This window comes from Hyaena hyaena, unplaced genomic scaffold (genome assembly GCF_003009895.1).
Source record: "Hyaena hyaena isolate Hyena2069 unplaced genomic scaffold, ASM300989v1 scaffold_128, whole genome shotgun sequence".
NCBI classification, from domain to species: domain Eukaryota; kingdom Metazoa; phylum Chordata; class Mammalia; order Carnivora; family Hyaenidae; genus Hyaena; species Hyaena hyaena.
Genome location: NW_024080760.1, coordinates 2,856,899 through 2,869,397, shown reverse-complemented (window position 1 = coordinate 2,869,397; position 12,499 = coordinate 2,856,899). Strand labels below are relative to the sequence as shown.

At 45.3% G+C, this 12,499-nt stretch overlaps 1 protein-coding gene across 7 annotated transcripts in view; it reads left to right on the top strand.

Moving 5' to 3' along the window:
- Positions 1–12,499, top strand: part of ABLIM1 (actin binding LIM protein 1) — a 308,719-nt gene that overhangs the window by 123,346 nt on the left and 172,874 nt on the right. Inside the window, exon 1 of one of the 7 annotated variants that reach the window (XM_039237628.1) lies at positions 11,853–12,110. The exons of the other annotated variants lie outside the window; for them this stretch is intronic. Within the exon in view, the coding sequence (XP_039093559.1) occupies positions 12,095–12,110 (16 nt within the window). The 5' untranslated portion in view covers positions 11,853–12,094. Of the gene's footprint in view, positions 1–11,852; positions 12,111–12,499 lie in introns of those variants that run through there. 7 annotated transcript variants of the gene reach the window in all.

Here is a 12,499-nt window from a genome sequence, read left to right as displayed (position 1 = left end):
TTTTTCTTTTTTTTTAAGGTTTATTTATTCTGAGAGAGAAAGAGAGAGAGAGCACATGTGTGACCAGGGGAGTGGCAGAGAGAGAGAATCCAAAGCAGGCTCAGGGCTGAGTATGGATCAGTGAGGTCATCACCTGAGCTGAAATCAAGAGTCCACTGCTTCACCAACTGAGCCACCCAGGTGTCCCCCAACTCATCTTTTTCAAGGCAGAATATAAATTGTAAGTGTTTGGGGCGCCTGGGTGGCTCAGTCTGTTAAGTGTCCGACTTTGGCTCAGGTCATGATCTCACGGTTTGTGGGTTGAGCCCCGCCATCGGGCTCTGTGCTGATGGCTAGCTCAGAGCCTGAAGCGTGTTTTGGATTCTGTGCCTCCCTCTCCCTCTGACCCTCCCTCATGCTGGAGGGTCTCTCTCTCATGCTGTCTCTCATGCTGTCTCTCTCTCTCTCTCTCTCTCTCTCTCAAAAATAAATAAAACATTAAAATAATTCTGATAAATTTTAAGTGTTTGGCCAGTTGATATATGGGTTTCCCAATCCCACTACCCCCACCCCCATCCAGAGTCTACTAATAATCCAGTCAGCCACGGCCAAGGCGAGAAGTCATATGGCTCAGTGACTATTCAAAAGAGGGGGAGAATGGGAACAGAAGGGGAATGTATGGGATAAGGTCCCCCAAGGCATAGCATTACACCTGGACATATGTTGATAAATGAAAGTCTTGTCATTAGGAATTTCATGGCATTTTCATGAATATGAAATGGCTAGATAACTAGAAAGATAAAATAAAACCCCATGTGGCTATCCTTTGTCATCTTTCTAGAGGGAAGATGCTATGGAAATCCTAGATATAAATAAATTAGCAGTAATTTTGGTTCTTGAACTAATAATCTGGAAAAAATCAGTAAAAAGGCAAAGGCAAGCCATCTCCCTTTTCTTTTTCTTATGTTTATTTATTTTTGAGAGACAGAGACAGAGCAAGTTGGGGAAGAGCAGAGAGAGAGAGGGAGGCACAGCATCTGAAGCAGGCTCCAGGCTCTGAGCTGTCAGCACACAGCCCGACACGGGGCTCAAACTCACAAACCACAAGATCATGACCTGAGCTGAAGTCAGATGCTTAACCAACTGAGCCACCCAGGCCCCCCTGTCATCTCCCTTTTCTTAAAGAATGCTAAAGATACATTTGCCTTCCCAAGTCCAAGAAATAGGAGCTGATGTATGAAAACAATGATGAGATTGTGCATAACCTCTAAGCGAAGATGAAGCAGTTGGGTGATGTGATTTCAGAATCTTCTAAGCGATACCGACCCTGAGAATCTTGGATGGTCTGGGGCAGGTCACTCTCTTCCTGCTGTGAAAACCGTGACAGCCACCCTCCTACCCACCTCGTGATTTTTGTTAGTTATAATATCCTTTCCATGTTGTTTTTTACCCTTTTTACTCAGGACAGTCCCATTTTATTCTATATTCATAACCCAGTAATCAGGGTATTAGGGTCATATATAATAGAACTTCCTTCTCACTGCCAGTCTTTTTACTACAATACCTGTGCTCCTGAGTTTATTTGGACTCATCTCTTAATCGGCTGGGTGTTGTGGTCAAGCTGTTTGCCCAAGAAGAGTATGTGGTGCTGTGTTTCCTGAGCACCTTTGCGTTTCTGATGGTTTTACCCATTGCCTTTATGTGTGAACATTCTGGGTGTATGTAAGGTGCTTGTGACACACACCTTCTTTCCTCAAGATGTCCAGGTATTGCCCCATGGTTTTCTACACATCCATATTGCTGTTGAGACTTCTGAGGTGAGCCCGAGCTTTTCTCTTTCTGTGGGTTATAGGTTTCTTTCTGCCTGGATAAACGGAGAATGATACCCTTGGAAGTTCAGAAGCTTAGGCTAGGACTTGGACTTAGCATTCCGTATCAAATTTTGCCAAAATATTATATCTATACTCTTTAAATCTTCAACGTCATACTTATTTTCATTTCTGGGAAGTCCTTGTGGGTTAATCTTTGAATATAGCCTCTGCTTCTTACGTTCTCCACATCTAGGACATAAAATTTTGGGTTGTTTTTTTTTTAAAGTCTTCCTTTATTTTGAACATCTGTTGGTTTTCTCTCTTTTAGATGCTTTGTTCTGCATTCATTGAGATCATTTCAAGCTTTTTCCTAAGTTAGGAATTCGATAGTTTGTCAGTGTCTGTTCTGCTCTTTAGTGTTTCATTTATTGCTATTGATATTCTCCTGGTCCTCAGTTTTCATTCCTTATTTCTATAATCCTTCCCTTCATCTCATTTTGTCATGTCACCTTCTCACTCTTAAGCTCTTTTTTTAATCTCATGCACTAATTCAACATTCTACATCTGTGCTTACTCCTCTTTACTCTGGTTACCACACAGAAGCCAGGAGGGTCCTGGCCAGAAAATGACCAGTAGAGAACACAGCTCTCTCTGGTCAAACCCTCCAGCTCTTCCAACCTCACTCACATTTAAAACCCAAGTTCCTTTCCAGGTCCTTGCCTCCAGCCTCGCTGGCCTCCTCAGTGCCTTGAACATGCCAGATGAGCTCTACCTTATGACCTTTGGGCTTATTGTTCACTCTGTCTGAGATGCTCTTCTTCAGATAACACATTGCTTAAGCTCCTACCTGTGTCAGGCCTACTCAAATGGTACTTTCTTGAAGAGGCTTTCCTGGGCCACCCACATAAAACCCCAGTTCCTTTCCCAACACGTTATCCTCCAGGCCTGATTTTTTCCCATAGTTCTTATCTTTTATATCCTATGTACGTTATTTTGCTTGTATACTTTATTATATCAGCTCCCCTTCCCCTCCACAGCTAGAATGTAAACTTCATCCAGCAAAGATTTCTAGTATATTCGCTGTGATATCCCACCACTTAGCAGAGGCACTGACCCTCAGTAAGCATTCAGTAAATACTTGCTGAATGAGTGAATGGGCTGAGGAGAATGACTTTGTCTTCCCGGGAGGATTTCCTCACATCGATGTCCATTCTTTCTTTAATGGTTGGCACCACACGCCTTGTCTCACTTGGCAGCAAAGGTCATATACCAAGGGATCGGAGGTACTAAAATCTTGCAAGGCATTGTAAGTTAAATTCCCCAGATTTGATATTTTCAAAAGGCTCCCAATACCCTAAAATGGTGTTGAACACTGGAATTTTACAGTTTTCAAGCCTATTCTATTTTGTTGTCAATTGATGAAGCAATAAGAAACTAAACATTTGTTATTGCCTTTTCTTATAGTGTGTCTCAGCACAGGGCTCTGTCTCTCATCCTCATCCCGAGCCTGGTACAGAATTTGCAGAGCCCAGGCCAAAAGGAAAATATGGGGCCCCTTGTTTAAAGTGCAGGAATAGGGGCGCCTGGGTGGCTTAGTTGGTTAAACGTCTGACTTTTACTTAGGTCATGATCTCACGGTTCGTGGGTTCGAGCCCCGCGTCGGGCTCTGTGCTGGCTGCCAGCTCAGAGCCTGGAGCCTGTTTCAGTCTGTGACTCCCTCTCTCTCTGACCCTCCCCTGCTTATGCTGTCTCTCTCTCTCCTAGAAATAAATAAATAAATAATAAATAAATAAAGTGCAGGAATAAAGTCCTATTAAAGCTACTAAAATATAAGGCCTTTTCCCTTATTGCACACTCTCTGTTACCTTGTCACAGTATTTTCTTTTGCTATTTCATGTTTCAAATAAGGTAAAATTTTATATTATTAACATGAATTGGGCCTTTCATGTTTATATTGTGCAGTGTTCATTTTAAATGCAAATATAAGAGCATCAAATATGATGTGGAATCACTGAAGTTACACAATTTATATCTCATAGGTTGTAGACACATATGTATTTCATTCTTTAAAAAAGAATGGGAATTCTGCACACAACTAACTCAGCTGTTTTTCTTTTGCTTCTTAATACGTGAACATTCTGCCTGCCTTCTCTGTCTTTGGCTTTTGATGGAAGGAAGAGGGAAATAGGCTGTCCTACCTTCCCCCCTCTTCTGTGTCATCATTTTCAGTGTAAATGGTTGGCTAATATAGGTAACAGGAGTCAGAAAGGATAAGATAGGGCTGCTTGGTTGATTGCTTTCTGGAAGACCATTCACCATTGCCTTTTTTCTGCATTTGAAGTGAGTATTCCGATTTGAATGGAGATTGGCCCTGGTTATTGGGTGGTAGGTGTACCATCTGTACCTTGCCTTCACCTGGAATCTCCGTAAACTCCCAGCATGAATCTTTCTTCCCTGGAGTTTTGTGCTCATGGGGCCCTGCAAACACCATATGCAAATGGAGTGGCAGCAATGGCATCACCATCTGTCTCATCTGCTCATGTGCATGCTCCACTGTCCCAGTGGACGTCACCTATAAAACACAAGTTCAGAGATAAAATTATTACACATACCAATATGACACGACTAAACCAAACGGAGGGCCCTTCGGAGCCCGGGCCCCATGTAATTGCACAGGCTGAGTGCCCTTGAAGCAGCCCTGTCCTCACCACCTCACCAGTGGAGCATATGATTACCATTCCCAGAAGAGACTGCTGAAACCCGGAGAGAGAAAATCCTGTACCCAAGGTTACTCAGCCGCTGGCAGAGCTGGAATTCAAATCCTGGCTGTGTCTCGTCAGGCCGCCCATGTGGCCAGTGTGACATAGCTGAATAACCAATGAGACAGAGGTGAGAGACCTCAGGAGTCTTGATCTATTTCTAAGTAACTGTGTAACCGTGGACAAGTTTGCCTCAGGGCCTCCTCTGCACCTTACATATGCACGCAACTCATGCCTATTTTTTCATCCATGGGCTCGTGTTCCCTACGCCATAGTTCCCATAGCCCCTGGTCTCCTTGCACCAAGAACTGGAGACACCCCCTGAGACGTGTGTTGGGTGACAATGCGTCCCTTTTGGTGGCAGCAAATGTGCTAATGGCCACGTACTTTGCATGCTTTATTTGGCCTGTCCCACAGATGATGGCAGAGACGTCTGGGGAGAATGAGAGAGAAGTTGTTTTCTGGGAGCGTCCTAGGGCATAGAGTTGTCAGGCTAAATGAAGGGTGGGGGAAAATGTAGGCTTTGTAAACTCTGCAAAAATTCTCTGATCCACCCCCCAACCCCCCACCACAAACTTTTTAAATTGTCTTTTTTTTTTTTTAAACATGTAGCCATTTATTTCACATAGAATTTAAATTGTCTTTTTATGGAAACCATAGGAATGCTGGTCCTTGAGAATGATTCCACGGTGGGGGGGGAGGGTGTGATTGAGTTGTACCTTAAAATTTGTTTTTAATTTTTTTTATTTATTTACTTTTTTTTTTTTTTTTTTGAGGGAGAGAGACAGACAGCGTGATCAGGGGTGGGTCAGAGAGAAAGGGAGACACAGAATCAGAAGCAGGGTCCAGGCTCTGAGCTAGCTGTCAGCACAGAGCCCGACGCGGGGCTCGAACCCAAGAACCGTGAGATCATGACCTGAGCCGAAGTCAGACGCTTAACCGACTGAGCCACCCAGGTGCCCCTGAATGGTACCTTAAAAGACATGATATGTTGGGGCACCTGGGTGGTTCAGTCGGTTAAGCATCCGACTTCAGCTCAGGTCATGATCTCATTGCTCCTGGGGTCAAGCCCCGTGTTGGACTCTCTGCTGACAGCTAGCTCAGAGCCTGGACCCTGCTTCGGATTTTGTGTCTCCTTTTCTCTGCCCCTCCCCGCCCCCCCCCCAACTCATGCTCTCTCTCTCTCTCTCAAAAATGACATTTAAAAAAAATGTAAAAAAAAGATGTGATACATGGATCTGGGTACACCATCCCCCCTGTCCAGCCAAGGATGAGCCCAACAGGCCAAGGTTATATATGATGCTGTTCACCTAGCAGGTCCTATCATAAAAAAGTCCGGCTAACAAAGGATACGGTATCAAGAGAAGATTGTTCTATACAAACAAGCCAAAATGCAGTATCGTTTCTATTGTGCCAGGTTTTAAGGAAATGTCAAAGAAGTCAACATAACATTGACGGCATCTTGACTCAAAAAAATGTGTGTGTGGTTGGGACAGGGAAAGAAAGGCTCCTTCACAACCTCTGTGGAAGGGAAGGCCCAACAAAGCTTTGGATTCTGACAAATCTCTTTCCTCATGTGTAAAGTGTAATAACATCAAATCATCCAGTTGTTACAAGGATTAAATGAGGTGATAGAATGGTGGCTGACACATTATAAACATTCTGTAAATAGTGACAGAAGTGGTATTGAGGGCTAGTTATTAAGGGGACTTGGGAAGATGACTGCCTGGTTACATTTCATTTCAGCTTGCTTTCTCTCCAAGGGGAATTATGGCTTTGCACCTTTCAAGCAATTGCTCAATCGACTTACCTATGAGACTGCATTTACTTGTATTTTATTTGAGTTAGATTTTTAAAATCATTCTATTTGATTATCAAAATGAAACAAATAAAAATGAATACTCATTTTGTCTTACTATAATAAGCAAGGACCATTTATTCTTAATATTCATCAAATATTGTTTCTGCTTATGACTACGTGAATACAGATACTCACATGTGACCCCTTCCCTCAGAAAGCCCAGAGCTTTTTGCAAAAATAGACATGTAAATCCTTCACTGCAGTGTAGTCAAGCTCAGTGTGCCGGTGGCACTAAGTACTAGAAAAAAAGAGAATGTTGCTAGGGAAGCCATTGTAGTTCCAAATGATCTGGCATGTGGATTGTTCTTCCCCACTAACTGTATTTCTACCTAGAAAATATTAAGGAGAAAAGATAAAGCTAAAAACAAACTGCTTTTTTAAAATATATATATAAAGGACCTTTCCCCAAGTAATTGAGAGCTATTTCTGTATTTCTTGTGAACTTCTCACATGCCTCAAATTAGGCTAAACTCTGTGAAACTCTTTTACTATCAAGAGATCCTTTGAATTCTGGTAATGGGTTCCAGTATACAACGTAGGAAAATATCTTCAGTGGATGATTTATAGGGAGCTTTATACCATAGTAATTTTTCTTAAGCGGCAGACTATTGCTCAGATCCAAATTCAGCATTGGCTCCTGAGAAGGACGGTGGGGGAAGTTTTGCATATACATGTGAAATAATTCTACTTGAAGAATTCATGAAAAAGAACTTTGCTGGGCATCGAGTCTGTGCGATTCATATGGAAAAAATCCTAGGAATTCTCTGTTGAGGAAATGAGAGTAGATCAAGAGGGCCTCGACATTTAGGAATTTCTCTTGGGCCATAAGAAACTCTGGAATCATCACTTCCAATAAATTTCCATTAAGTTCACAGTGAATGTCTGGATGATTGTTATTTTAGCCAACCAAGAGGGGTTGCTTTTTAAAAATGTGGGTTTTTTTTAAGTTTATTTAATTTATTTATTTTGCGAGAGAGAGAGCACAGGGGAGGGGCAGAAAGAGGGGAGGAGAGAGAGAATCCCAAGCAGGCTCCACACTGTCAGCGCAGAGCCTCACATGGCCTCGAACTCACCAAGTGCACAATCATGACATGAGCTGAAATCAAGAGTCTGACGCTTAACCAACTGCACTGTTGATATTTATTTATTTATTTATTTATTTATTTATGTTTATTTATTTTTGAGAGAGAGAGAGAGACAAAGCTTGATTGGGGAAGGGCAGAGAGAGAGACACACACAGAATCTGAAGAGGGTTCCAGGCTCCAGGCTGTCAGCACAGAGCCCGATGCGGGGCTTGAACCCATGAACCATGAGATCATGACATGAGCCGAAGTCGGATGCTTAACCGACTGGGCTACTTCTCTTTAGACGTGGCAGCGTGGTGTTTGGCTGTGTTTGTGCGTCTCACATTCATTCTCTTGCTTCACAGGCCGGCACGCTAGGCCAGTGGTCCTCAGTCACTTAGAGAACTGGCTGTAGCTCCCGCCTCCTCTGCAGAGAATCCCACCCAAGAGGTCTTGGGTGGGAACCAAGATGTCTTGGTGTTTACATTTAAAGCACCCCTAGTATTTCTATCGCTGGAGGCCTGCAAACTGTACCCTCGGGAAGGGAGAAAAGTGTGAAACCCTACTTGCCTTCATGGAGCTCATAGCCTAGTGGTGAACATGAAGCCATCACTACAATCCCAAATGGTCCGAGTTACTTAGAATGCTGTGCGTGAGAAGTACATGGCTACCATTTTATCCTATTTATGAGGGAAACATTTAAATAAACTAATAAACATAGATGCTTCCCGGATATTCATACACCAACACACCTAGTTTGGAGGAAGGAGGCAATGTTGTTGGAAACAGACCACAGCAGACTTTGAGATGAAGTGAAAGTCTTTTGAACTTAATTTGGAAAGAAACAGGTAGCCCAGGTTTGAGACTCTAACCATCAGTTCTAGGGTCCAGCTTCCTTAGTGCGGCGTTCAGAACCCTCTGTGACCTACTACCCCAGACTTAGTTTGAGCCTTTTCCTGTTCCCCACGAACAGTGAGCTACTTGACATCCTGGCTACCTCTGCTTGGAATAAATGATCTTTCCCCTTTCTTCACTTGGCAGCTTTTGCTTGCCTTCTCACTCATTCTGGAAGCTTCTCCCATCTCCCAGCTGGGCTCAGCACTGCCTGGAGCCCATTGCACCCTACTTCTGTCTTTAACACTTTCCTTATTGCATTGAGAACGTTAGTGTGTATGCATCTCCTCCAATAGACGTTAAGCAACTCCAGAGCAGTGGTTTCTCTCTTCCTGTGATTGAACTGCCAGCCTCATTGCTCCTGGCATACAGGCGATGCTCTATAAATGTCTGCAGTGAGGTTGATCAATGTCAACATGAAATGGAAAGCAAATAAGGAACTCCATCTTGAGTTTTCTTTCAGCTGGGTTCTGCTAGAAAGGATTTTGCACACTCTTTGGCCAGTGGGTCCTAATGTGTTGAGGGATGTGTGATACCCGGAAACCTGGGGTCCGGATATTCCCGCCATACAGATGCACAAGCGACAGGCTATCTGTGGCTCTGTTGAAGAGCGAGGACAATGAGGAACAGGGCTCTGCTAGGTTGCATGTTTTCTGGTTGCAACATTTCCCTTTCAATTGGCAGAGCTTCTGCTGAAATGATGGACTCTTGAATTTTTGCCAAGAATGGCTGTGTGCTAGCATAGCTTTTCTCTCCCACAAAATGGCTTCTGTCCTTTGGTCACTTGTGGACAACCCTTGCTTCGTTTTGTGAGTGAATGAAAAAGGAAGGCAGCTCCGAGTCCATTTAGGTGAATAAAACAACAAATAAAACCTTGGGTTGGGGTCTGTTGTTAGGAAGTCTTATCTCGTTTGAGTGGAATGAGATTGAGAGACGCTCTTTGGAAATCATCTCTAAAACTAAGAATGAAAAGGCCTGCCATCTTGTGAGCCTTACATTTTTCATATTTTTCTTGGATTTTCTTTTGCTGCACCGCTTGCAGCTTTAACCGGAAAGTAGAAAATATCTCCTCTTTGGTCCTGTTCTCTAAGCCCTTAACTATTCGGCCAGAGGCAAGGAGACAAAAACAATTTAGTTTTACTCTCCCACATTCCAAAAATAACTTTAGTAATACCCTCTTTGGTTATCTTGAAAGTGCCCAGTGGATGCTTTTATCCTAAAGGAGCCGTGCCTGATTGTTGAGGGAACTTTAACTGTATGACTGTTATTTAGCAACTAAATGCCGGTGACTCATTCACTTTGTGGTGCAGGAAAATTTTTTCCATGGAAAACACAGGAGGGAGGGAATCTCTCTGAACCACTATGTAGTATTTTCCTTTAGCAAAGCCTTCTCTGAAATGAATAGGCACCAACCGTCACTCTGCTAGCTTAGTTTCTAAAGCTGCCAGAGCCTTTCTAAATCAGGGTTTCTGTGCACTTTATCCACCGAGGTATACAGGTAGGTTCAGAACTGTAATAGGGACCAGTTTGGCTAATAAGTCTCGGGACTGAAAACTGTCATCCCGAGTAAAAGAGAAATTGAACTAATTGCATCTATAATATCAGAAACGCTTACGGAGGATTGGATTTGGACTAGAAGCCCATTGGTGTTTTTACTGTTTCATTCCAGTCGGGAGAGAGGGACAGAATGACAGGGGGAAAGAAGGAGAAAGATGAGAGGATCCTGTTCCCTTAGTTCTGAGCTGAGGTACATGAGAAAGCCTTGGAGAAAAGTGCCTCAGTGCCTATGCAGCAAAAATATAGTAAAAGAAATTCACCTGCTAGGCTCACAGCACCAAACTAATTCCACTTCTCTGAGGTTAATTTTGCTTGTCAGCATCTCTTTATGAGCTCGGAGGGTGATTAGCGGCAAGGGTACAGGAGCAAACAACGGGCAGTTTTAGTGCGTGAAAACTGGGGGCTGTAAAGGGCTTGTCCCCTCCGGGATCTTGAGCCCCGCCCACTTCTCTGGACTCACACCGTGGCTCTAATGCTTGGCTCCTGGATATGAACGAAGGTTGGAAAAGCTGCTTCAAGAGCACTTCTATTCCCGCTGGCCCCTGACTTAGGAAAAACATGACCCGTGGGGCTGCAGTGGGGGCAGGGAGCAGTGAGAGCAAAGTACGTTTCCTAGAAAAGACGATTCAGATTGAGGGGTTGGAGGGGCTTAGCCCTTACAGGCTGAGACACTCAAGCTATTAATAGTAAGGCCCTGAGTCACAGATGTAGGAATGTCACAGCTGCTTGAGATCTGCTACTGTTACCCATCGGAAACCCAGCAGTAAAGGGCCTCCCCACCCCCCTAAACCTCAGTCGGCTGTAAACAACCTCCTAGTCAAAGATGAGGCAGGTTGAGTGACTTCATTCCTCTCTCTTCCCCGGGCTTTCTTAGACCCAACACGTTACAATATTTGCAGTAAATACAGTCTAATACTGGCTGTGCATTCCAGTTGGGAAAGATGTGTTGGCCATCTGCTGCTCTCCCCGAGTGGGGATATGTCTGCCTTTTTGTCTCTTGCTCATCCCATTTCTCCCACATGGTGGATATGTGTGACGTCGGCCAGGGCTAGGGTGGGGCCGAAGGATCTGGGTTTGAGAGACAGGTGCTGGGGTGGGGTGGGCGTGGGCTTTGGGAACCCAGAAGCCCTCTGCTTTTGGAAGACTGACCCGTGACCCAGTGCGTCAGAAATCAAAAGCCTTGTCAGGAGCCAGTGGGACTGCGTCTAGCCTGAGGGGCTCGGGTGTGGCTCTTTGCCCCTGACTTTGTGGACAGTGTTCCTACCTCATGCATTCGTATATCCAAAGGGCTTGTCTAGAAAACTCTAATGAGGCAGAGAAAAGGTGGAAGGTGGAATCCCACCTAACTGGATAAGTCAGAATTTTGCTTTGATCCTGAATTTGATCCTGGAAGGAACTGAATCCTGAAAGATCCTCTTCCTGGGCTGGCTTTCATGGTCTCAATTCCCTCCGGCTTCTCTCCCCCATTCAGGAAAACCAAGGGGGGGGGGCTGGGAGCCAGGATGGGGAGGGATGGGGAGGGGGAGGGCCAGGGCCAATCTTTACTCATCATAATTGAGCCTCCAAAGTTGAAGAAAATGAACTTGGAGTCACTCTCATTCTTTCTTTTTTTTTTTTCTACTATGGTTAATATTATTTATTCAGCGTGTCCGAAAGAAGCCGGAATAAGATTGGGGAGCAGCGGTACTAGGAAACTAATGAGCTAACAATTGACTAGTTTTGTTTATTGAAACAGCGCCTTGGCCGTTCCTCGGCCCCCCTCTCCTGGCAATGATTTATCAGGCTCCGGGAGGGAGCGTTTTGCTGCCCGTTTTCCCGGCCTCGGCGCGAGGAATGCAAAGTGGTGTCAGTGACCAGAGATTAGGACAGTGGAATTTTGCATTTGTTACAGCAGCAGCTGGAACGAGAGCTCTGGGCTCAAGGGCAGCGTCCCCGGGCTGGGCGCGGCCGCCACTCGGCGGCGATCGCGGGGCGGGCGCGCGAGCTCGGCCCCCCCCCCCCGGGATGGGGGCGGGATTTTAGAAAGAAGCCCCAGACTCCGCGAGTGGATGCCGGGGGCGCTTCCTCGCAGCGCGCTTGCACCGCGGGTCGGTCCGCCCAGGAGCGCCCGGGCTCCTAGACTTTATTTGCTGTTTCTTTCGGCGCCGCTCGCCAGAGGACCCGGTTGCCATGGTGAAGGAGAAAGGTAATTATAAATATCGACCCCGGTGCACGGTTGCAGAAGTTGCAGTGGTGCTGCAGGGCTCGGCCACCTCGGGGGGGGGGGGGGGGGGGGGGGGGGGGGGGGGGGGGGGGGGGGGGGGGGGGGGGGGGGGGGGATGATCAATCGAAAGCCGGGCAGACATATTCTGGGGGCGAGAACCTCTGTATTGTGAAGTCATTAAGAACCTTTAATTTCGCCGCGGCGTCGGAAGCACATCCTATTTCTGGAGTGTTTGTACAGCTGAGCTCCTTAATGCGTGTCTCTTTTGATTGGAATTGCATCTTGAATTTTTTTTTTTTTTTTTTTTTTGCCGTGGCGGAGAGTTGCCTTCCTGCCCCCAACCATAGCTAGCCTTCATCCTCTTCCTTACC